Genomic DNA, 24,561 nt, shown 5'->3' with positions numbered 1-24,561 from the left:
CCTTAGAATATATTGTATAATGTATATGCAAAAGGCTTTAGAAGTGTATTCATCTTCAGTTGTCTAGCAGATCTTTTGACAGTCTGGAGGTGACGAAAGTAGAAGGGAAGGAGATGTACAGCTATAGCAGTCAAGCCTACGTTCCTTCAAAGTATTTCAAATTCAACTCTTTCCTAAATAAAAATGTACTGCAATTTAAGTACCCAGAGGGAGAACTGATACTGTAAGCTTATTGAGCCACTTAATATTTTCTCACTGTGCAAGCCATTTTAGGATCATTTGTGCTGAACCAGCCACGATGGTTTACAAACTAAAGTAGATTGTAAACCCTAATTTTGTTTTTTAAATCCATGTGTATTATAACCAGTTGCCATGGTGTGTGTGTGTGTTTTTGTTTTGTTTTTTTCTTTCTTTCTTTCTTTCTATTTAACCACTTGACCTCCGGAAGATGAGTAAATCTTCCGGAGGTCAAGTGGTTAAAAAAAAAAAAAAAAAAATGACCAGGCTGTTTTTTGCTCCTTTAACCTCCCTGGCGGTATGATTATGTCATATTTTTGCATCTCAAAGCGGTATAATTGTTTTGCATAGAAATTTGGCGTTTTATATCGTAGGCCTGTAATTCTTAGTAATAAAACACTTGAACTTGTCCAAACAAGAGTCTAGAAAATATCCCGGGTAGGATAAACTTTGAAACACAAAATCATAAATTATAATATAGTAAATAACTATTAATAATTTCTAAAAAAAATAATAATGAATTTCCCCACGATTCACTATCACTCAATTCTGCAAGTGTTCTAATTTACTATCGCTGTTTTCTAGCTGGTCTCAAACCACTTTTGACGTAAAGGGACGCTTTTTGGTTGCTATGGACATTCTCAAGTTTCCAGGCAGAAAGAACAGTATATATATATTATAAAACTGCAGGCAGGGCACTGGACAAAACACTAGGGACAAAAGGGATGTGAAATGATTTGATACATTAATGTAATCTGTATGTTATGTTTTGTGTACTTTTTGAATTTGCCATCGTGCCCCCACCCCCAAATGCGTTGTGATGCTCACATGGAACGGAGCCCGGCACACAGAGCATCGGGCGGAGGACAGAGCATGCAGACACAGTGGGGGGGACATCGCAGGATCGTGGGGACATAAGTACACCGCACCAGGATCCTGCAATGCAATCACAAGTGTGGCTCGGGGGTTACTGCTAATGGTACTGAAATTTAACCCTGAGCCACACTCGGGATTACCGCCAGGGAGGTTAACCGGCAATAGTGGGGTCATAAAACGCTGTACAGAAATTATATTTATATCATTTTTTTTTCCCCCATAAATAGAGCTTTCTTTTGGTGGTATTTGATCTTCTCTTGGTTTTTTTATTTTTTGCACTATAAACCCAAAAAAAAGCCAATTTTGAAAAAAATACATTTTTTTTTTATTTATTTTTTTTACTTTCTGCTATAAAGCATATTCAATAAAAAATTTAAACAAATCAAATTTCTTAATTTTCTCATCTGCTACATGGTTTTTGTAAAAAAAAAAAAAAAAAAAAAAAGACCCATTAAAGGCTCGTACACAAGATCAGATTTTCCGCAGACGAAATGCCAAACTTTTGTCCGAAGAGCATCTGCCATGAACTTGTCTTGCATTCAAATGGTACACAATTGTCGGCCAACAAACACGAACGTAGTGACGTACTACGTGGAATTTCAGCTCTTGAGCGCCACCCTTTGGGCACCTTCTGCTAATGTTGTGTTTGGTGAGCATTGATTCCGAGCATGCGTGTTTGTACTTTGGACTTTTGTGTGACTTGTGTACACACGATAGGAAAATCTGACAACAGACTGTTGTCCGTCGAAAATGTACTAGCCTGCCATTCTACATTTGTTGGCGGAAAGTTGATCAACAATTGTCTGAAGGAATGTACTAACGGTCAGATTTTAGGCCAACAGTCTGTCATCACACAATTCCCTGCCGAAAATCTGATCGCGTGTACGAGGCTTTGGCGTATATTGATTGGTTTGCTCAAATGTTATAGCGTCTACCAACTATGGGATATATACTGGAATTCGTATTTATTTAACTGACCCTTTTGACACTTCACGAGAACCAGTGACACTAATATAGTGATCAGTGCTAAAAAATATGCATTATCACTGTACTTATGGCAGTGGAAGGGAAGGGGTTAAACATCTAGGGCAATCAAAGAGTTAATTGTGTGCGTGGTCAGTGTTTATATGTACTGTGAGGTGCTTCACTAAGGGGTGTTCTGCTGCTTTGCAGGGAAACAAAAACCATCCCTGCTGACGGACAGAGCTCTGTACTGTTTACATAGCAGAGCTCTGTCCCATCTTCCTCCTCTCTGATCAGCGGGTGTCGGTGTGCCATCGAATAGTGCCCGGTATGTACTGACTGCGCATTCGCCGTACGGAACAGCACAACAGCTGATTTGCCGATCAGCTGGGCTGACTTAACCAGGGTGCATGCGCACATCATAGGAGGTATCTCTCAATGGGAGATACCATTTCACAGGCATGATTTAAACCTATACAAACAGCGGGGGAGACCATAGTTCTCAGATTGTGCATCACTGCTGCTGGAGGGCGGCTAGTGGCTGTTTTGAAGGGCTGGTTTTGTCTGTGTTGCAAGCTGCCCTTTCACACATGCAAAACCGGCCTTTCAACACATCAAACCCGCCCTGCAACACAGACAAAACCGGAGCATCAGCACACTGTAAAGCCGCCCCACAACATCGAGGCACAATGTGAGAACTACGGTCTCTCCCCCCCCTGTTTGTATAGGTTTCAATTGTGGCTGTGATATGGTATCTCCCATCGAGAGATGCCTCCTACGATGTGTGCATGCTCCTTGGTAACGTCACTCCAGCTGATCGGCAAATCAGCTGAAGTGCGGCTACATGCTGCGCATGCGCGGCCACTATTTGATGGGGGGCACTTCTCGACAGAACACCGGCAGTCATCCATATACCGGTACTTGCTGATCGGCTTGCACTGTGACTAATCATAGCACAGCCACCGTGTGCCCCCCTACCTGGAAGAGCAGAATTAGGTGTATATATAAGTGATTCTGCGCAGCTGGCCCGCACTGCAGCAGTAAAGTTACAGAGTGCGGTCGGCAAGTGGTTAAATATTTTTTTCACCTGCTTATCTACTGCTACTTCTTTGCAATGCTTCCTGTCTACATGCATGCACTCCAGCATCTGCTTTGGCACATTAATGCCCATGGTTGGTTTCCCGATTCAGACAACAATAGATAATGTCTGCACAGGGAGCACTGATATGACCACTTCCAGTCTCCACCAGAAGAGCATCTAACAAACTTTCAATGTGGGGGAGCAATTGGAATACAAGAAAATAGAGCCAGTGTCACCTTTATAACAGGAAATATCTGAACAAGAACCTTCATAACAAGGTCACCAGGTCATTATTATCATGAAAGCTGCAAATATAAAAAGATTGGAATGAAAGTGATTGGAAACTTTTTTTTTTTTTTCCCCTCTTTTTACTTATACTTAACTGCTGTGTGCAATGATTTTGCACAGAGCAGCCCCGATCCTCCTCTTCTTGAGTCCCTCACTGGCGCTCCTTAGCAAGTCGCTTGATATGGGGCACTTGTGCGGGCTCACTTCTGAACCAGCTGTGCATGTCCAGTGACACACAGAGCATGGCTTGGCCCGCCTTCGCTTCCTCCCCGTTGGCTGTAATTGACAGCGGCGGGAGCCAAGGAGGGAAAGAGCCGAGAGAGCCACTACTCTCGTGCACATCGCTGGATCGAGATCCAACTCACATAGTATAAGGTGGGGGAGCTGCGCTCAGGGTTTTTTTACCCTAATGTAGAGAATGCATTAAGGTGAAAAACCTTCAGCCTTTAGAACCACTGTAATGTTTGAATTTACATGAGTATGTTAAAGCTTATGTGAGATTTTAGTGAGTTTTCATGTACTTTAACCACTTCCCGCCCGCCCTATAGCGGATTGACGTCCGGGAAGTGGTTCCGTTATCCAGACTGGGTGTCATATGACGTTCAGCAGGATAACATGCCACCGCGCGCCCCCGGGGGTGCGCATCGCGGTGATTGGTGGAGCGGTGTGTCAGCCTGACACACCGCTACACCGATCTTGGTAAAGAGCCTCCGGCGGAGGCTCTTTACCACGTGATCAGCCATGTCCAATCACGGCTGATCACGCTGTCAATGGAAAGAGCCGTTGATCGGCTTTTCCTCACTCGCGTCTGACAGACGCCAGTAGAGGAGAGCCGTTCGGCGGTTCTCCTAACAGGGGAGGTCTGCGCTGATTGTTTATCAACGCAGCCCCCCCTCAGATCACCACACTGGACCACCAGGGATCGCCACTAGGACCACCAGGGAAGGGGCAACATGTGGATGGGCAGGTATGTACCCCATGGCCATCCACATGTGCCCAATCTGTGCCAATCAGTGCCCACAAACTGTGGACACTGGCACCATTATGTTCCAGAAATGCCCCCAATTTGTTTTGAGTGCCACCTGTCATTGCCCATCGGTGCCACCTGTCAGTGCCCATCTGTGCCCACCTATCAGTGCCACACATCAGTGCCACCCATATGTACCAATCAATGCCGCCTATCAGTGCCCGTCAGTGCCACCTCATTGGTGCCACCTCATCGGTGCCCATCAGTGCCGCCGCATCAGTGCCCGTCATTGAAGGAGAAAACGTGCTTATTTACAAAAAATGTTAACAGAAACAAAGAAGAACTTGATTTTTTTTTGAAATTTCCGGTCTTTTTTTTGTTGCGCTAAAAATAAAAACCTCAGAGGTGATCAAATACCACCAAAAGAAAGCTCTATTTGTGGGAACAAAATGATAAAAAAATGTGTTTGGGTACAGTGTAGCATGACCGTGCAATTGTCATTCAAATTGCGACAGCGCTGAAAGCTGAAAATTGGCCTGGGCGGGAAGGTGTCTAAGTGCCCGGTATTGAAGTGGTTAAAGAAGGCTGTCATTTTGTCAAGCCAGTTACTTTTTTTCATTATAAGCTGGCGCTTCAAGGCTCCGACATTTTCAGATTTATGCAGTTGAGACTGATGCAAACTTTTATTGCAGGAGGTTTGCAGTATGCAATTTCTAACTTTACAAAAAAAAATCACTAAGAGTCACACCTCCACTATGTTGCACAAAGCAATGGGAGGCTTATTGTATCATGGGGGTGCGATGTGGGACAGTAGCCTTCATTTAGCCTTCGTTACTGACCTGTTCTGAAAATTCTTGTTGCCCGGAACCATTAATCCAGAAGCTTCACTACTGATCTGCTGACCTGGAGCAAGAGTATAGATCAGGAGTTCCGACTTTACTTGTATGCTTGTTTCTGGGCAGTGACTTGAACTAGGGACAGCTGGGTAGCTAGCATTTTAATCAGAAGACAGCAATGGAAACTCACTTCTGTGGGTACAAGCTTTCTTCAAAGCAGTTAAATATTGACTGGATTGTGTGGACATGGACAGTAGGGTTGTACCGGTATCGGTGCAGATACTAAGCATTAGCACGAGTATCGGCACTCGTGCAAATACACCGATAGCTTCGGGTTCAGCTCTTTCATCTGTCAGCGTGATTCCCCCGCTGACAGATGAAATGTATACAAAAGAATGCAGGCAGTCATTAGTTGTTATGGAGAAGGGGCCGCTGCGTCCTTAACCAATGCGTTTCAGCTGTCAGTGGGGATTTCCCTTGCCCGCAGTGGACCCGCCCTGGTTCCACCCCCTTTCACGCCGGCTCCGCCCCTCCCCCTTACCTCAGTTTTTTTTCTCCTCCGGAGATGTGCTTCTCCTCCTCGGGCTCCTCTGCAGGTGACAGATCTGCCTGCATGATGAGTCGTGTGTCCTGCACTGAACTAGGCTTTGCTGCTGCATAACTTATTGGAGGGGGGGGGCTTTAGGTCTGCTGGGTGCTGTAGTGCAGTGATTGGCAGTGTGTGGGTTCCCAAATACCCCCTTCCCCTCCCCCTCTCCACCCAAAACAATAACGCCCCTCCCCACCCTAAACAATAACCCCTTCTCTATCCTAAACAATAACCCCCTCCCTACCTCTCCACCCTAACAAACCCACCTCTCCACCTTAAACAATAACCCCCCTCTCCACCCTAAACAATAACACCCCTCCCCACCTCTCCACCCTAAATATTAACCCCCCTCTCTACCCTAACAATAACCTCCTCCACCCTAAACAATAACCCCCTCTCCACCCTAAGCAATACCCCCCACCTCTCCACCCTAAACAATAACCTCCCTCCCCACCCTAAATAACCCACCTCTCCACCCTAAACAATAACACACCTCTCCACCAAAAAAAAGTTATAAAAATGTAAATAAAAAAAAAAAAATAAAAATGTATTAATAGGTATCAGCGAGTACTTGAGGAAAAGTATTGGTACTCGGTCTTTAATAACTGGTATCAGTGCAACCCTAGTGGACAGTGTCGAAATACAGGAATACATGCGATGCATACTAGCATATTATGCCATTGTCTTGCAGAGTTGTTGTTTGTTTGTTTTTTGTTTTGTTTTGTTTTTTTTGGGTTTTTTTTTTAGGTGCGGTTTACTACCGCTTTAGTGGCAAGGCTTTTGCTTCCTCATGTCAGAGCTTCCAGGAAGGAGAACAGTGAGCAGCATAATATTGAGGTCATCAAATTCCTCACCAGATCTCCTGAAACTAGCAGTCAGAGGCAGAAGTACCTTAGATTTCATACTGCAGATATATAGCTATGCCGCGGTAGGAATAGGAGTGCCTAGCCACCCTCACATACAAGGAAGCACACTGCTTTATCAGGAAAAATTTCAGACATAATGTACCTTTTTGCTTCTCTAGCTTCAGTTCTTTTTGACCTGGGACAAAAAGAATTAAAGATTAGGAACATTGGGGCAATGTCCCAAGTCCTTATCTGTTTTTGTACTCTTCTCCCCCTTGTTATCCCTCTCTAGATGTTGCTACTTCAAACTACCTTTTATACACCGTTTGCATGAACAAAGTTTCTGCCGTGCCTAAGGAGAAATCGAGCTGTCAAAGGAATCATCTATAGAAAGAACGTTGCAGTGCTTCTTTTCATCACCACTGTCTCTGACAATTAATATTTAATTTGAAAAATGACATGCAGAATGACACTTAAAAAGAACACAGGAAATGTAATTTATTCTATAATTCTCAAGTGGACTTTCCTGGATTCAAGAGGTTTGAGAATGTAGGGTATGGCTCTCCTGAAGAGTGCTTCCATTGCATGCCAGAAGCTAGTCACGATTTTGTATATTTTTATTTTAACGGGAAATTACTATTCTTCTTTTTTTTTTTTTTTTTTTTTAATACTTTTTATTACACAAGAAATCAGGCAGGGTACAAAAATTTCCACATGGTAAAAGTATACAAAGTGCCAATATTTCACTATAAAACAGTGTGACAGAATGTCAATAAACAGAGAACCTTAACAAACTTTCTTCTGTTTTGTGGATCCATACAACAATCAATAGTAATAATCTAAAAGCAATAGGATACGGTCATATCTCCCACAGATGCTTCACTTTAACTGCTAATGGTTGACATTGATTTATCTTAAAGCTCGGGGTTACACCAGACTTCCCAAATCCTAAAGTATTTACTGGGGCAACCCCTGTGCTCATACAGTGAGGGAAAAAACCTATTGGATCCCCTGCTGATTTTGTACATTTGCCCACTGACAAATATTCTGTCTATAATTTTAATGGTAGGTTTATTTTAACAGTGAGAGACAGAACCACAAAAAAAATACAGAAAAAACGCTTTTCAAAAAAGTTAAAAATTAATTTGCATTTTAATGAGTGAAATAAGTATATGACCCCTTCGTAAAACATAACTTGGTTGCAAAACCCTTGTTGGCAATCATAGAGATCAGATGTTTCTTGTAGTTGGCCACCAGGTTTGCACACATCTCAGGAGGGATTTTGTCCCCACTCCTCTTTGCAGATCCTCTCCAAGTCATTAAGGTTTCGAGGCTGATGTTTGGTAACTCGAACCTTCAGCTCCCTCTACATATTTTCTATTGGATTAAGGTCTGGAGGCTGGCTTGGCCACTCCAGGACCTTAATGTGCTTCTTCTTGAGCCACTCCTTTGTTGCCTTGGCTGTATTTTTTGGGTCATTGTCATGCTGGAATACCCATCCACGACCCATTTTCAATGCCCTGGCGGGGGGAAGGAGGTTCTCACCCAAGATTTGACGGTACTTGGCCCCGTCCATCATCCCTTTGATGCGGTGAATTTGTCCTGTCCCCTTAGCAGAAAAACACCCCCAAAACATAATGTTTCCACCTCCATGTTTGTTGGTGGGAATTGGTGTTCTTGGGGTCATAGGCAGCATTCCTCCTTCTCCAAACACAGCGAGTTGAGTTGATGCCAAAGAACTCAATTTTGGTCTCATCCAACCACAGCACTTTCACCCAGTTCTCCTCTGAATTGTTCAGATGTTCATTAGCAAACTTCAGATGGGCCTGTACATGTGCTTTCTTGAGCAGGGGAACCTTGTGGGTGCTGCAGGATTTTAGTCCTTCACAACGTAGTGTGTTACCAATTGTTTTCTTGGTGACTATGGTCCCTGTCTTGAGATCATTGACAAGACTCTCCCATGTAGTTCTGGGCTGATTCCTCGTCGTTCTCATGATCAGTGAAACTTTACAGGGTGAGATCTTGCATAGAGCCCCAGATCAAGGGAGATTGACAGTTATTTTGTGTTTTCTTCCATTTGCAAATAATCACACCAACTGTTGTCACCCTCTCACCAAGCTGCTTGGCGATGGTCTTGTAAGCCTATTCCAGCCTTGTGTAGGTCTACAGTCTTGTCCCTGACATCCTTGGACAGCTCTTTGGGCTTGGCCGTGGTGGAGAAATTGGAATCTGATTGCTTCTGTGGACAAGTGTCTTTTTATACAGGTAACAATCTGAGATTAGGCGTAGTTCCTTTTTAAGAGAGTGTTCCAAATTTAAGCTCCGTTACCTGTATAGAAAACACCTGGGAGCCAGAAATCTTGCTGATTGATAGGTGATCAAGTACTTATTTCATTCATTAACATGCAAATCGTTTTCTAACTTTGTTGAAATACGTTTTTTCTGGGGGGTTTTTTGTTATTCTGTCTCTCACTGTTAAAATAAACCTACCAATAAAATTATAGACTGATAATTTCTTTGTCAGTGGACAAACATACAAAATCGGCAGGGAATCAAATACTTTTTTCCCTCGATGATATATGATTTTCTCATAAAGTAGAATCAGATTTCCAATATTAATCCATTGGGGGAGGGGGGCTTCATCCATTTAAGTGCTAATCTTTTTCATGCATTAAATAGTTTCTTTCAGGAAAATCTTAGCATATCTAGTCAAAAGTCCCTCATCCAGTAACCCTAGTAGACATACTTCAGGAGTGAGTGGAGCTGTAAGTATGTTACACAGCAATTATACGACCCGTTTCCAGTAATAAGCTATATTTGAGCACGTCCACATTAAATAATTAAACTTGGCTCCCGATTGTGCACAACACAGGCAGTTTGAAGTGGAAGTCAAGCCCATGGCCAGCAAGTACACTGTAGTGAGGTATGTTTGAATGATAGTTGAATGAGTTTGTTATTGGCTGCGGGTGAAACCATTAAATGTCAGGAACAGGCCTCCTCCCAGTCCTCACCCAGCATGTCGGGACATATAGATTGTCCTCTTAATTTAGCAGGCAATGGTGCTGTACATATTTTAACGTTCAGCAAATGGGAGTACAATTCAGAAATTAACCCTTTTAGGACCATGGGATCTGAGCAAACCCTATCAGGAGATATTTAGACAGTTTAGGGCTGTGGGTTTCGAATACAGCCTGTAGGCCATGTTGAAGTTGTAGAAGGATTTGTGATTAAAGTCGGAGAGTGCCTTTGAAAATGGTAAAGGGATGAATAATACAATTGTTCTAAAAGAGTTTCTGAATATAAGGCTAGTTTTTTAGCTTCTCTCCACCCAGATCTGGGTTAATATGGGCAGTTTGACACTACATAATGAAGAAAGAGAGGCTTCCAGGCCTACAAGAAGTTTCTCCACTCGCAGAACTGAACTAAGTTGGGCGGCCATCCAGCGGGACTTGTTTCACATGCATATGTAAGAGGCTTGCCATGTTTGGGATCTGCTTCTTTGATGCAACCTTATATTTATATAGTCCCAAGGGTAGCCACGGCACTCTATGCTTGAGGTAAATGCCCAGGTGCTCACCCACAAAGAAATCCATACAAATCCAAAACTGACAAAGGCACTCATGGGTTTTGCAGATGAGATTTTTATTGACATTTTGATGAAGCGCAGTCCATCTTTCTCAAGACGTATTTGTAGAATGAGCTTCATCGAAACATGAGTGACTCTATACCAGTTTTGTATATATACAATATGCTTTTTTTAATGTGTGCAAAAACTGAGCTCTGGCTCTTGTTAAAGCACACTTCATGATGCACAAATACTCACCTTTTCACTTACTCCTAATGCACCATTCCACTGCAGTCCTATCCCTGATGTCACGCCCTCCTTCACATTACAAGCCCAAATATTGCATAAAGAGAGGTCACATACTCCACTATACTGAGATGTGTTGGATATCCCAGGGCAGCTCAGTGCAGGAACCAGATTCATCCAGTTATTATAGTCATCTTTGTATCTATGTGTGTTTGGGCCCATACTGCCCTCATGGTTCTATGTACAGCTAGAAAAACAACTTTAACTCTTCAATAAAGCAGAAGAGATATGACTTGTATTTGCATTTACTGAATTTCTGTTCTTTAGATAGACAGGTAATGTCCCAGGCTCGAATGCTTGAGGAGCACTGGATGTGAAAAATTGAGGCAGCCTTTTCTTACTACTGATGTGATTTCCTGAATGTATTTCCTTCCCGAAATAAAGCTTGCTATAACTATTAATGACCGGTAGATAGTAGCTATGAACCCACTACTACAATACCAAATTCCATATTTATATATGGCAGAACAGGCACTATAGCAAAACCAACAAAGAAGTCCTTTTAGTCCCCCTGCAAAGTGCTAGAAATACCAAGTGCCAGATCCTGCCAATGAATTACACCTAATTCAGCTTTCTTTGATGGTGTGGCAATGATACTGCTCCTGAATTCAGAGTTGCCACTCTTACTTTATGTAGGTTGTGTGTTCAAAGCACTTCTGGGTTCACACACAGCAGAGGAGATCAGGAAATAGATTTCCCAAGTTTATCCTGCTTACTGTCCTGACAGCAGCTTGCTGGGTAAAACCAACGAAAGCTCGTCTTAACTTCTTCAGACTTTGGATGTATTGGGCATGTCCAAAGAACTGATTAAGTTAAGGACCCCCCTGTTGCTCTAATCTCCATTTCAAAGAAAATGAGTGCAATATATGACAGCAGAATACAAAAGAATGATGTCGTACACAAAGCCAGGACATATTGGGGTTGATTTACTAAAGGGGAAAAAGACTGTGCACTTTGCAAAGTGTAGTTGCCCTCTTCAAGAGCAGTTGCTCCAGAGCTTGGTAAATGAGCAGAAGCTCTGCTGACTTCTATCATCCAATCATGTGCAAGCAAAAATGCAGTTTTTTTTATTTTCCTTGCACGGGATTGGGTACTCTTTGCAAAATGAAGCCTTACCTCATTTACTAAGCTCTGGAGCAACTGCACTCTGCAAAGTGCACCGTTTTTTTGCCTTCAGTAAATCAACCCCATTGTGTATTAGTACAAAGCTGTTATGCAAGATCAGTGCACTATTAGTCTTATTAGCCAGATACATATCACAGTGCTAAAACTATTTGAATTACATGTAATATACAGTAGATGCTTTGATGCAGCATCAATTATAACATGATTAGAAGCAACATGAAGCTTTACAGGACCCAAATCATGTTTATGGAATGCAATTCATTAGATATTTAAATGTAAATGAAAACATAATCTGTAAATTTTATGGTATAAATTCATAATACAGCCTCACAAGTCAGGGTTTGATTTGACCCATTCATGCATTTATAAGTGATATTTTTCCTGCTGTATTCAGTTTTTTTTTTCCTTCCTTTGGGCTACACATCAGTAGATTTAGTTAATTTGATTGTGGTATTAATATTATCCATAAATAAATGCAAGTGATTGATATAGAGGCAACTGGAATCTAGTGGTAAATCAAAGTCATAGGTGGTAAATTGATTAGGTCTGAGAAATTTGCAGTTGGCTCAAGAATGTTTGAAACTGACTAATAAATTGATACATTTTTGCCCAGCATTAAATCGTTTGTTACACCAACATTTCAGATTCTTGATATGTGCCTGCTGTACCATGTACTTGTATAAAACTGTATTCTGTTCTCTTTGTATTGCTTCTTTTGTGTGAAATCCCTGGTGTTCCTGCCAGCCCCTCTGCTTTCTTATTAAAAAAAACTGGCCACACCAAGCATGAGAGCACACTGTGGTCAGTTCTCTAGCTGTGCTAGGAACTCAGCCTGCTCTCCTCCTCCAATATTTAGACTTGTCCTGACACACACTCACACATTTACACACACATTTACACACACATTTACACACACATTTACACACACATTTACACACACATTTACACACACATTCTCACACACATTCATTCACACACACATATACTGGGAACCTTATTGTACTGAAAGAACGCTGTGCAAATACAAGTAAAATGATTGAGCCGGCTACTCTGTAGTCCATATTGCGATTTTAATGGTTACAAAAGTGACAAACAAAACAGCTGATGCGTTTCGGCAACAGACTTAGTCGTAGCAAGTACCGTGTGACATAAAAAAATAAAATGACCACAATTTTATGCTCCGGAGTCTTTGCTAAATATATATATATATATATATATATATATATATATATATATATATATATATATATTATATATATATATATATATAATGTTTGGGTGCTCTAAGTAATTTTCTAGCAAAAAAAAAAATGATTTGTAAGCAACAAGTGTCAGAAATAGGCTTCGTCCTTAAGTGGTAATGCAGCTCTGTAATATTTAATACATCATTAAATGCATTTTTTTAAATACAAGCGGTAGAAGGACCTGAATTTGACCTGGTATCAACCTTTTGAAATCCCTGTACAGCAGAGCTGCATTGTTAGAGGAAGAATTAGTACAAACAACAAACCATTCAGTCCTGCAAAGAAGCATGCTGATAGTGAGGAGAAAGCATTGCTTCACTGTCCAATCCTAAGCTATATGAGGGTCCATGACAAACTGGGCTCAGAGGAAGTGGGATGAATGATATTGGCCATCAGACTGAGGACATCTAGTGCAGAAAAAAAGTACTAAAGGAAACATTTCTTCATTGACGGTGGTTATGGAAGCAAAAGCTGTTTTTGCTTACCTTTGGTCTGGTCATTTTTATTATATTTTTGGCTGGAGTTCTCCTTAAGGCGGGGTTCACACTGCCACGACCTATTCTGTTTGTTGTGCGTATTGGCCAAAAAAGTAACAAAAGTGAAAATCCCCAAATTATACAACCAAGCAAGATCCAGGTTTGATATAGGATGTGCTTAAAATGCAAATCTTCATATGTCTGTCTTATATCTGGTGTGATGGAATAAAGGATAACTTTTATTTACAGACAGGAAGTCCTTGGTGGCGACTCTTTTATGCTGTGTTTATTGCTGTCAGCCCTCTTTGGCGCCTGGTGGACAGACAGTTGCAGCACAAGGCATTTATCTCATGCATGGACGTCAGAGCCATTACGGGTCCATAAACATTATTTTACGGGCAGAAGGGTTTTAGTGGTGCTAAAGTGTTTTGTTCAGTTATGTGCTTAACGTATATTGAGTGATATTTTCATGACCAGAGGCACATCAATTAAAGTGCAAAAATGTTAACATTAATCACTTGTGATTGTTTTGCAACCAAAGCAACAGTTTTAGTTTTGCTTTTAAAGAGTGATTATACACCTATTTTCTCAGTTGTGATGGAATTGATGAAAAATAACCTTGGAACTGTGGAAGTGTTTAGGAGCACTTTTTTAAATCCCTGCAGTTATATAATTTTTCATAGTAATTAATGTATTATGATGTTTGTGTGCAGAGAACAAATCTTTCCCTAACTGGTATTTATAAATATGTTTTTTTTTTTCTTTTTATTTGTTTTTCTAACTTTCTATAGTTTTGGGATTTCCTATGCTTTTAAGGAGTTACACTTATAAATAGTAATGGACTTTTAATCACACATGAAAACAGAGAAAAACTTTCAAATGGATTTTTAACCAGTTGGACGACATATGACGTCCTCCCATTCTTGCCACGCATGTGTGCCACCGAGGGTGCGCAGCACAGCAATCAGTGGTGAGCTGTGTCCCTCAGACACCGTGCATTACCGATCGGGGTAAAGAACCAGTGACATTGGCTCTTATCCATGTGATTAGCTGTTTCCACTCACAGCTGATCACATGTAAACAAATGCTTGTTATCGGCATCTTCTTTCCTCAGTGCTGTCACTGAGGAAATGAAAGCAGATAACTGGCTTTCCTGAGACAGGGGACATTTACACTAATGCCTCGTACACACGGTCGGACTTTCCGACATAAAATGTGCGATTGGAGCTTGCTGTCGGAAATTTCGACTACGTTCTTGACATTCGGAATTTCCGACAACTTTGTGTAACCGTGTGTATGCAAGACAAGTTTGAGCCAACATCCGTTGGAAAAAATCCATGTATTTTGTTGTTGGAATGTCCGATCGTGTGTACGGGGCATAATAGGCAAGGCACTAATTATCAGTGCCTCTTCATCAGTGCAGCCTATCGGTGCCTCTTCATCAGTGCCTCATCAGTGCTGCCTCATGAGCGCTGCCTCGTCAGTGACCACCAATGCAGCCCATAAATACAGCCTCATCAGCACACATGAGTGAATAAGAAAAATTACTCATTTGAAAAATGTTATAACAGAAACCAAGAATAATGCGGGGGGGGGGGGGGGTTAAGAATTTTATTATTGATTAAATGCCACCAAAAGAAAGCTCTATTTGTCTTAAAAAAAAAAAAAAAAAAAAAGATAAAAATGTAATGTGTACAGTGTAGCATGACTGCGCAATTGTCATTCAAATTGGCCTGGGCAGGAAGGGGGTAAAGGTATCTGGTATTGAGGTGGTTAAAACCTAGGCTGACCAATAAATATTATATCACAATACTACACTGTTTTGAATAAATTACATCCATGTTATTGTTCCAAATGCAATAAAAAAAAAAAAACTAACCCCAATAAATTTAGCATGCCCCTGCACTATGCATAGTTAATTTATCATAAACCTGTTAGAAGTATATATGGTCTTTCCAAAGTATCCATGAGCATTACAATGTAGAGTATATAGGGACACAAATATACTCAAAATGAAGTAGTGCTATTTTTTTTTGTTGGAAAGACCAAGTATAAAATAAATATAATATTTCTTACTTGGTTCCCAAATATATTATATTATATTTTATTATATTATATGTATGCCTATTTCGTCCTATGTTGGATGTTCATTTAGAAGCCAAGCTGGGACACAGATGACAGTAAAGACATAAGATACACTTTATGGGTTGATCATTGGTGATCATTGATTTTTTTGTTCTTTGCTTTTGTTTTAGGTGAACCTGGGCAGCAACCAGTTTCTGTTTTCATTAGTGGTGACCCCAGAGCTAATGCCGTGTTTTTCCTTAAGACATGATGTGGATGCACTGCTGTGGCAACCGCGTTCAGCACCAGATGATAACTTGTGGGAGCATGTCTCTACATTCAACGCTCTTGGTAAGTGGTTCATGATACTGCTGTGCAATTTATAAAATAAGGTACACCTTTACTTAAAATGAAAGGGAGGATTCCAGCCAAAAACATATTTTAAGAGTTACGAAATTCAAGTTTTTATTGCTCTCTTTCGCAATTGGGAAATTTTTCCTTTGTGTCATCTAAACAGGAAGTAAAGAGACTCTCCAGCAGGGACACATACATCGGTTTTATTATTAGATTGTAGGATTAGAACCTTTTGTTGTTTTGTAACTGAATTTTGTCCCAGTATAAAAAAAAATCTTCATTACTTCCTGTTTTTCCATGTGGAGAAAATTTGCCCAGAAGGGAAATGGCAATTGGAACGTCACTACCTTCCACCAAAGCTACACTGTGGCATCTAGTGGACTCACAGGAGTTCTTCCGTTAGCAGAGAACATTTGAAAAAAGCCATATGCCACTAAGTTACTTTTTGTTTCAGTGCTATGTAACTCTTGTTGGGGGTTCCCTTAGACCAGGAGTAGGCAACCTGGGGCCCTCCAACTGTTGTCTCCCATGAGGAATTGCAAGGCTGGCAGTTAACAATTACTCCCAGAGGCATGGTGGGACTTGTAGTTCTGCAAGAGCTGGAGGACCCCAGGTTGCCTACCCCTGCCTTAGACTAAGCAAAGTTGTCAGCCTTTCATTGCAAAAGCTCTTTTCACTAAGCCCTAGTTTGCAAATAGGATCAGACTAATAAATTACCTTCGTGCATTTAGTTGCCATTTTGAATCAATGGCATTGCAACACGTTACATACCCCACACGTTCCAATGTGGAAGTGTAAATAGGCCCTAAATGTGCACACTGCTTCAAGGTGCCTATTTATTATTCAGTTTTACTCAGCATATGAGAGTGGGAACAGTGTCATAGGGCCCATGCACACAACCACCTGGGGCCGTACAACATAGCGATCAAGCAGATTTTCCTAAGAACCACAGGTACTGCATACGGATGCCCTATAGACATAAATGGGTGTACACGGCTATATGTGGGTATACCAAAAGGTGCCAAATGTGCCGGGGGGGTGGGGGTGCTTCCCATTTTGGGGGGAGCTTAGCTTTAATTAAAGGGTAGCCCTAGCTTACTTTACTGGTCTCCTGAAATCATTTCTGCAATGCATATAAATGAGAAATCCAAAGGAAAGCTGACATTTTCTTTGGTAATTATGTTGATATGGGGGATGTAGATACGTTTGTAAAGTGAGTTCACTTCAGACTGGAAATAAAGTTAAGGGCTCGGCAGCCCACTTTTTATACAAAGCAAAAAGAAAGTCCTTACAACATAAGTTTTGTTTTTTTTTTTTCCCATGCAGGGGTTTCAGCTTTACACAAAACAATGTTTTAGGAAAGTGCAGAGCCACCTGGCTCTACTGTCAGCAGCACTCTGGTCTCCCAGACCATAGGCTCTTCAGGCTCACTCAGCCTATGCCTGCAGTCACTCACTGCATGGGCCCCACTCCTGGCTTCTGGATAGGGTTCTCCCAGCACCTCAGGCTCTCTCACCACTCAGGATCACAGGACTTCCTCCAGCTATCTCTGTGGACTTGCTAGTCACCTCCGCTTTTTTGGTCTCTCTGGTCCCACATAGCTGTCCTGACTCTCCCAGTCCTATAGAAGAGAAGTCCCCCCAATGTGTAGGGTCTTGTCTCTTGAGAATGTCACTCCTCCTTGCTGGAGCACACCCCTATCTCCACACACTGACTGTGTGTCTAAATGCAGCTCCCCGTTTGGCGCTAATCTCAGACCTTGTTTATAATGATCCTGCATGCCTGTACATTCACACAGGCTGCAGGCAACTAGCAAAGCATCAACACAGGATTGATGGTTCCTTCCTACCCAAAACACTTTGAAACCTCCAAACTGCAGGCCCTGATTCAGGGTTACAAAAGACAGAGAAAACAACGTAACGTTGAGAATCCTGTGTCCTTTCTACCTAAATTCACATAGTGGCAGGGCCCCGCACTGATATATATATATATATATATATATATATATATATATATATATATATATATTACACAGTGCTGTGAAAAAGTATTTTTGCCCCTTCCAGATTTTTTTGCATATTTCTCACGCTTAACTACTTGCCGACCGGCTCACGCCAATATACGTCAGCAGAATGGCATGGACAGGCATATTAACGTACCTGTACGTTGCCCTTTAAGATGCGGCATTGTGAGCGCATGCCTGCCCACTGCAAGCTCCATAAGTGTGATTGCGAGTCCCGCGGACTCAATGTCCGCGTGGAAGAAAGAATAGGGAAATGCCAAGCATTTCCCCATTTCTTCCTAGTGACAGGACACTAATCACAGTTCCCTGTGATCGGGAGTGGTGATCAGTTTTGTGACACACGTAGCCCCTCCCCCCCTACAGTTAGAACACATCCCTAGGACACACTTAACCCCTTCAGTGCCCCCTCCTGGTTAACCCCTTGACTGCCAGTCACATTTACACAGTAATCAATGCATTTTTTACTGATCGCTGTATAAATGTGAATGGTCCCAAAATAGCGCCAAAAGTGTCTGATCTGTCTGCCATAATGTCAGTCACGATAAAAATCGCTTATCGCTGCCATTACTAGTAAAAATAATTTATTAATAAAAATGCCATAAAACTATCCCCTATTTTGTAGATGCTATAACTTTTGCGCAAACCAATCAATAAACGCTTATTGCGATTTTTTTGTTTCTTTTTTTTTACCAAAAATATGTAGAAGAATACTGAGGAATACTGAGGAAAAATTTTTTTTTATATATTTTTTAGGGATTATAGCAAAAAGTAAAAAATATTGCGTTTTTTCCAAAATTGTCGCTCTTTTTTTGTTTATAGCACAAAAAATTAAAACCGCAGAGGTGATCAAATACCACACAAAGAAAGATCTATTTGTGGGGAAAAAAAGGACGTCAATTTTGTTTGGGAGCCACGTCGCACGACCATGCAATTGTCAGTTAAAGCGACGCAGTGCCGAATCGCAAAAAACTGCTCTGGTCTTTGGCCAGCCAAATGGTCCGGGGGTGAAGTGGTTAAATGATTCAGATCATCAAAGAAATTTTAATATTATACAAAGATAACCTGAGTAATTCCAAGATGCAGTTTTTAAATTATTATTTCATTTATTAAGGGAAAAAAGCTGTTCAAACCTGCCTGGCCCTAAGTGAAAAAGTAAGTGCCCCCTCCCATGCTGAATCATGAATGAACTGTGATTAACCACAATTTTTTGGAAAGCTGAGTTAAATTTCACTTGCCACACCCAGGCCTGATTACTGCCAGACCTGTTGAATCAGGAAATCACATAAATAGAAGCTGTCTGACAAAGTGAAGCACACTAACAGATCACAAAAAGTCACACATCATGCTACAAACTAAAAAAAAAATTCAAGAACAGATTTGAAGCAAAGTTAAAGTACATGTATCAGTCTAGGAAGGGTTTCAAAGCAATTGCTAAGGCTTTGAAACTCCAGTGAACTACGGGGAGAGCCATAGCCACAAATGGCGATAACTTGGCACAGTGGTGAACCTTCCCAGGAGTGGCCAGCCTACAAAAATTACTCCAAGAGCATGACGACTCATCCAGGAGGTCATAAAAGAACCCAGAACAACATCTAAAGAACTGCAGGCCTCACTTACCTCAGGTAAGATCAGTGTTCATGATTCAACAATAAGAAAAAGACTTGGCAAAAATTGCATCCACGGGAGAGTTCCAAGGCCACTGCTGACCAAAAAGATCACAAAGGCTCTTCTCACATTTACCAAAAAACATCTTGATTATCCCCAAGACTTTTAGGCGAATATTCTGTGGACTGATGAGACAAAAATGTAACTTTTTGGAAGGTGTGTGTCCCATTACATCTGGCATAAAACTAATACAACATTTTATCAAGAACATCTTACCAACAGTCAGACATGTTGGTTGTAGCGTGATGGTCTGGGGCTTCTTTGCAGCTTCAGGACCTGGACGTCTTACCATAATTGATGGCACCATGAATTCTGAGCTCTACCAGAAAATCCTAAAGGAAGATATCCGGCCATCTGTTCGTGAGCTCAAGCTTAAGTGCACTTGGATTATGCAGCATGACAATGATCCAAAACACAACAGCAAGCCCACCTCCAAATGGTTCAAACAAAGCAAAATTTAGGTTTTGGAGTGGCCTAATAAAAGCACAACCAATTGGGTTTAGGGGCAATTACTTTTTCACATAAAGCCAGGCAGGTTTGGATAGCTTTTTTGCCTTAATAAATGAAACCATCATTTAAAAACTGCATTTTGTATTTACTCGGGTTATCTTTGTGTAATAATAAAGTTAGTTTGATGATCTGAGTCATTTAAGTGTGACAAATATGCAAAAAATAAAAAATTAGAAAGGGGGTAAATACTTTTTCACAGCTGTGTGTGTATATGTGTGTGTCTATACATGTATATATATGTGTGTGTGTGTGTATATATGTATGTATATTATATAATATATAAATATATATATATATTTTTTTTTATATATATTATATTTATTACATATTTTTTATTTTTTTACAAGTTTATAGTTCCACCAAAACATCTGTTGTAGCTGTATCACTCTCAGTTTACAGATGTATATTGCGACTTTGTTGCTTTAAGTACATGGCAGGGGTAGCAATATGCTGTTCCCAGGCTACATGAGCTGATCATTAAGCCAGTTATTCCAATTGTTTTTCATGTTTGCCATGTGCAATATACACATTTCCCCCATATATCGCCTAGAATCTGTTGCCTCATCTTAAACTAACCTCTTCCATCTGCAAATGAGAGGAAAGTGCTTACGATGGTGTGAAAATAAGATTGGTGTTATGAGGTGCGTTTGATGATAAGCCTGCTGTGTGGCAAACCTATAGCTGAATCAAACCACTGTCTTAACGAGGACCATCACCCGTAACTAAGATACGCTAATGGTCATGAAGTCCTATAGAAGGTTCATCAGTCACTGCTAAATCATTTTAGGATATTGTTTTGTTTCTATGGCAACAGAACTCTAATAGAAATTTTTCTGAGTAAAAAGAAAAATGTATGCAAATATTAATATCAATGTAATACCTTGCGCTTTATAGTCATGCAGTCTGATTTGATCCTATCATTTTCCAGGTGAGTAGCACTTAATTGTGTATAGATGTGTCATTTTAACTTGTAGCAGGCAGTGTAAAAAATGTTCTGTCAATAAATATTGGTTGACAACCTAGAAAATAGATCACTGAAATGCTTTTAGGTCAGATAAACATATTTGCACCATTTGGAAGAAATTTAAAGCAGTCGTGCTGATTAAACTACTAATAGTTTGTATATTTCGTCTCTATACACCCTAAATTATGACTTTATTTAAAAGGTATTGTTATTATAAGGTCAATTGAGCTTTAATTTGTGGTTGCCATTCCGATGTGTGCCTACAGTAATGATCTCCTTTTATCAAAAAGTTCTAGTGATTTTAGCGTTGGGGCAGAAAAAGTACCAGATTAAATGCTGAGAGACCATAAAGAGTTAATTTCTTGGTCACAGGATACAGGAAACTTTATATTTATGACTACTTGGGTTATGCTGCCACCTTCAGCTGAATGGACACTGGCCAAAAAAAGGCAGGAATTCCCTGCCCAGGCATAACCCCTCCCAGTTCAACTAAGTCTTAGTTTTTAGCTTGTGTCCTTGGGTCAGCCTTTTTCAACCAGGGTACCCAGGCACCCTGGGGTGCCTTGAGGTTTCTTCAGGGGTGCCTTGGCTATAAAAATTACCCAAAAATGTATGCAAGCCAGCAGGTGGATAAAGCCTGCTTTTTAGTTACACAGGTTTTTATTGTGAACCTTTTCAAACTTTCAGCCACCGGCATCTTAACAACCAGTGATGTCATCAGTGTTGATAAGAAGGGTGTTGATCGTCTGCACAGCATCCTTGTTTGACCCTCCCCTGTCCCTCCCTCTCCTAGCTTCCGAAGTAAGAACTCCTCCAGTGAGAGTTGGGGGGGGGGGGGGCGAAGGGAAAAAGACAGATTCTGGTGGTAGGGGAATCAATTCTTAGAAGGACAGAGAGGGCAATCTGTAACAAAGACCTGAAGCGCGGAACTGTATGTTGTCTACCGGGCGCTCGGGTTCGGCACATCATGGATCCAGTGGACAGATTGCTGGGAGGGACTGGAGAAGATCCGGCTGTCATGGTGCAAGTTGGCACCAATGTCAGAGGCAGATGGAGTGACCTAAAGAACGATTTTAGTGACTTGGGAGCTAAATTGTGGAAAAGGACCTCCAAGGTAGTATTTTCAGGCCACACCAGAAAGGCAGAGAGAGATTAGGGAAGTAAACAAGTAGCTGAAGAGCTGGTGTAGTAAGGAGGGGTTTGGGTTCCTGGAAGACTGCGCCAAATTTTCAGTCGATCACCAGTACTATAGAAGGGACGGACTGCACCTAAATGAGGAGGGTGCAGATCAGCTGGGAGTAAAGATGGCCAAAAAGTTAGAGGGGTTTTTAAACTAGGCGACGGGGGGGAGGGTCCAGAGGTAGAGATAGTCAGCACGGAACATATTCCAGAGGGTAGTATTGGGGGCATTAGTGGTAGGTTGACTAAAGCACATAAACCCAAGGTAAGTATAGTAACAAGTCCTAGTTGCAGTCTCGGAACACCCAATAAGACGATAGTATGCGACCGGTCTAAACTACATGGTATGTTCACCAATGCCAGGAGAACGGCGGACAAGATGGGTGAACTAGAGATACTGTTGTACAAGGAGGATTTTGTGGGAATTTCAGAGACCTGATTCAACAGCTCTCATGATTGGCTGGCAACCATTCAAGGGTATATCTTTTATCACAGGGATAGAGAGGGTAAAAAAGGGGGAGGGGGTATGCCTAAATATCAAGAATAATGTACAAGTGAATGTGAGAGATGACATCACTAAGGGAACTAAGGAGGGGGCTAAATCCTTATGGGTAGAGCTCCAATGGGATGAAGCTAAGGGGAAAATATTACTGGGAGTATGCTATAGGCCCCATAACCTGAGGGAGGAGGGGGAGATGGATCTCCTGTCACAAGTTTAGCTGGTTTAGCAGCAAGGATGGAAAGTGTTATCATAATGGGGGATTTTAATTATCCGGACATAGACTAATAAGCAGAGGGAACCACGCTTTAGTCTAAGGCTCCCCAGTTCCTAAATGTCTTGCAGGACAATTTAATGGTTTAGATGGTAGATGCACCAACTAGAAATAAAGCGTTACTGGATCTACTGATTACCAACAATACAGACCTGATCATGGATGTGAAAATACGGGGCAGTTTAAGAAACAGCGATCACAGGTCAATTAGCTTCAGTATAAATCACACAAATAGGAAACATAAGGGGAATACAAAGACACTGAATTTCAAAAGAGCTAACTTCCCTAAACTACGAACATTGTTAGAAGGCATGAATTGGGATAAAATCTTAGGAACAAAGAACACGGAGGAGAGATGGGTTTGCTTTAAGAGCATATTAAATAAGGGCATTAGCCAATGCATCCCATTGGGTAATACATTTTAAAAGAGCAAACAAAAGTCCTGGATGGCCTAACTCCAATGTAAAAATAAGGATGAGACAATATATAACTGCGCTAACCCAGTGAGAACAAAGCTGCTACATAAAAATATGACAAATATTCAAAGGTAAAATGGTGTAAATATGTAGCGCTACAATGTGCCAAGAAAAAAACATATGTGAAAATAAATATAATTCAGAAACTTATGAGTGACTCCCCAGTGTGATGTGGGTATAAATAAAGTCAGTGATAAAGTCCCACAATATAGTAAAAAGTGAAATCAATATATGTGGAGAAATCTTCTGGTATATGATTCATCTACATGGAAATCTTGAAGGGGAGGGGATAAGGGGAGATGTGGTTTGAGATCCTACACCCCCACTTCATTCCAGGACAGCCATCCATGTGGATCTCTTAGCCCGATCTCTAAGCCTGTTTTATTCGGTGCCACCAGCATCCGAATCCACCAGTTCCGGTAAGAGTATTTTTATCTCTCTACACTTTAAGATTTCCATGTAGATGAATCACATACCAGAAGATTTCTCCACATATATTGGATTTCACTTTTTACTATATTGTGGGACTTGACTGAGTTTATTTATACCCACATCACAGTGGGGAGTCATTCATAAGTTTTTGAATTATATTTATTTTCACATATTTTTTTTCTTGGCACATTGTAGCGCTACATATTTACACCATTTTCAAATGTAAAAATGCATATAAAAGCAAAGGAGAAGGCCTTTAAAAAATACAAGGTTGGGGGATCATCATCCGCATTCAGACTTTATAAAGAATGCAACAAGAAATGTAAGGGTGCAATTAGGGCGGCTAAGATAGCACACGGAAGACACATAGCGGAGGAGAGCAAAAAAAATCCCAAGAAATTCTTTAACTATGTAAACAGTAAAAAAGGGAGGACAAACCATATTGGCCCCATAAAGAATGAGGAAGGACATCTTGTTACAAAGGATGGGGAGATGGTGAAGGTATTGAATTTATTCTTCTCAGTCTTTACGAGGGAATCCGGGGGGCTTCAGTAACCAAACCTGCAGGGTTTATCCTCCTGACACATCACAGGAAGCACCTCCATGGTTAACAGAGGACAGAATTAAAATTAGACTTGGGAAACTTAACATTAATAAATCATCGGGACGAGATGGCTTGCATCCTAGGGTACTGGTGGAACTCAGTCAAGTAATTGCCAGACC

General features: G+C 41.1%; 1 protein-coding gene across 1 annotated transcript in view; it reads left to right on the top strand.

The window, feature by feature from the left end:
• Window positions 1-24,561, top strand: part of NUDCD1 (NudC domain containing 1) — a 266,321-nt gene that overhangs the window by 234,453 nt on the left and 7,307 nt on the right. The window contains exon 9 of the mRNA XM_073632155.1: window positions 15,654-15,813. Coding sequence (XP_073488256.1) covers window positions 15,654-15,813 — 160 coding nt within the window. The remainder of the gene's footprint in view (window positions 1-15,653; window positions 15,814-24,561) is intronic.

This window comes from Aquarana catesbeiana, linkage group LG05 (genome assembly GCF_042186555.1).
Source record: "Aquarana catesbeiana isolate 2022-GZ linkage group LG05, ASM4218655v1, whole genome shotgun sequence".
NCBI lineage: Eukaryota > Metazoa > Chordata > Amphibia > Anura > Ranidae > Aquarana > Aquarana catesbeiana.
Note: the sequence above shows the minus strand (reverse complement) of the source record. Positions and strands in the feature narration are given on the sequence as shown.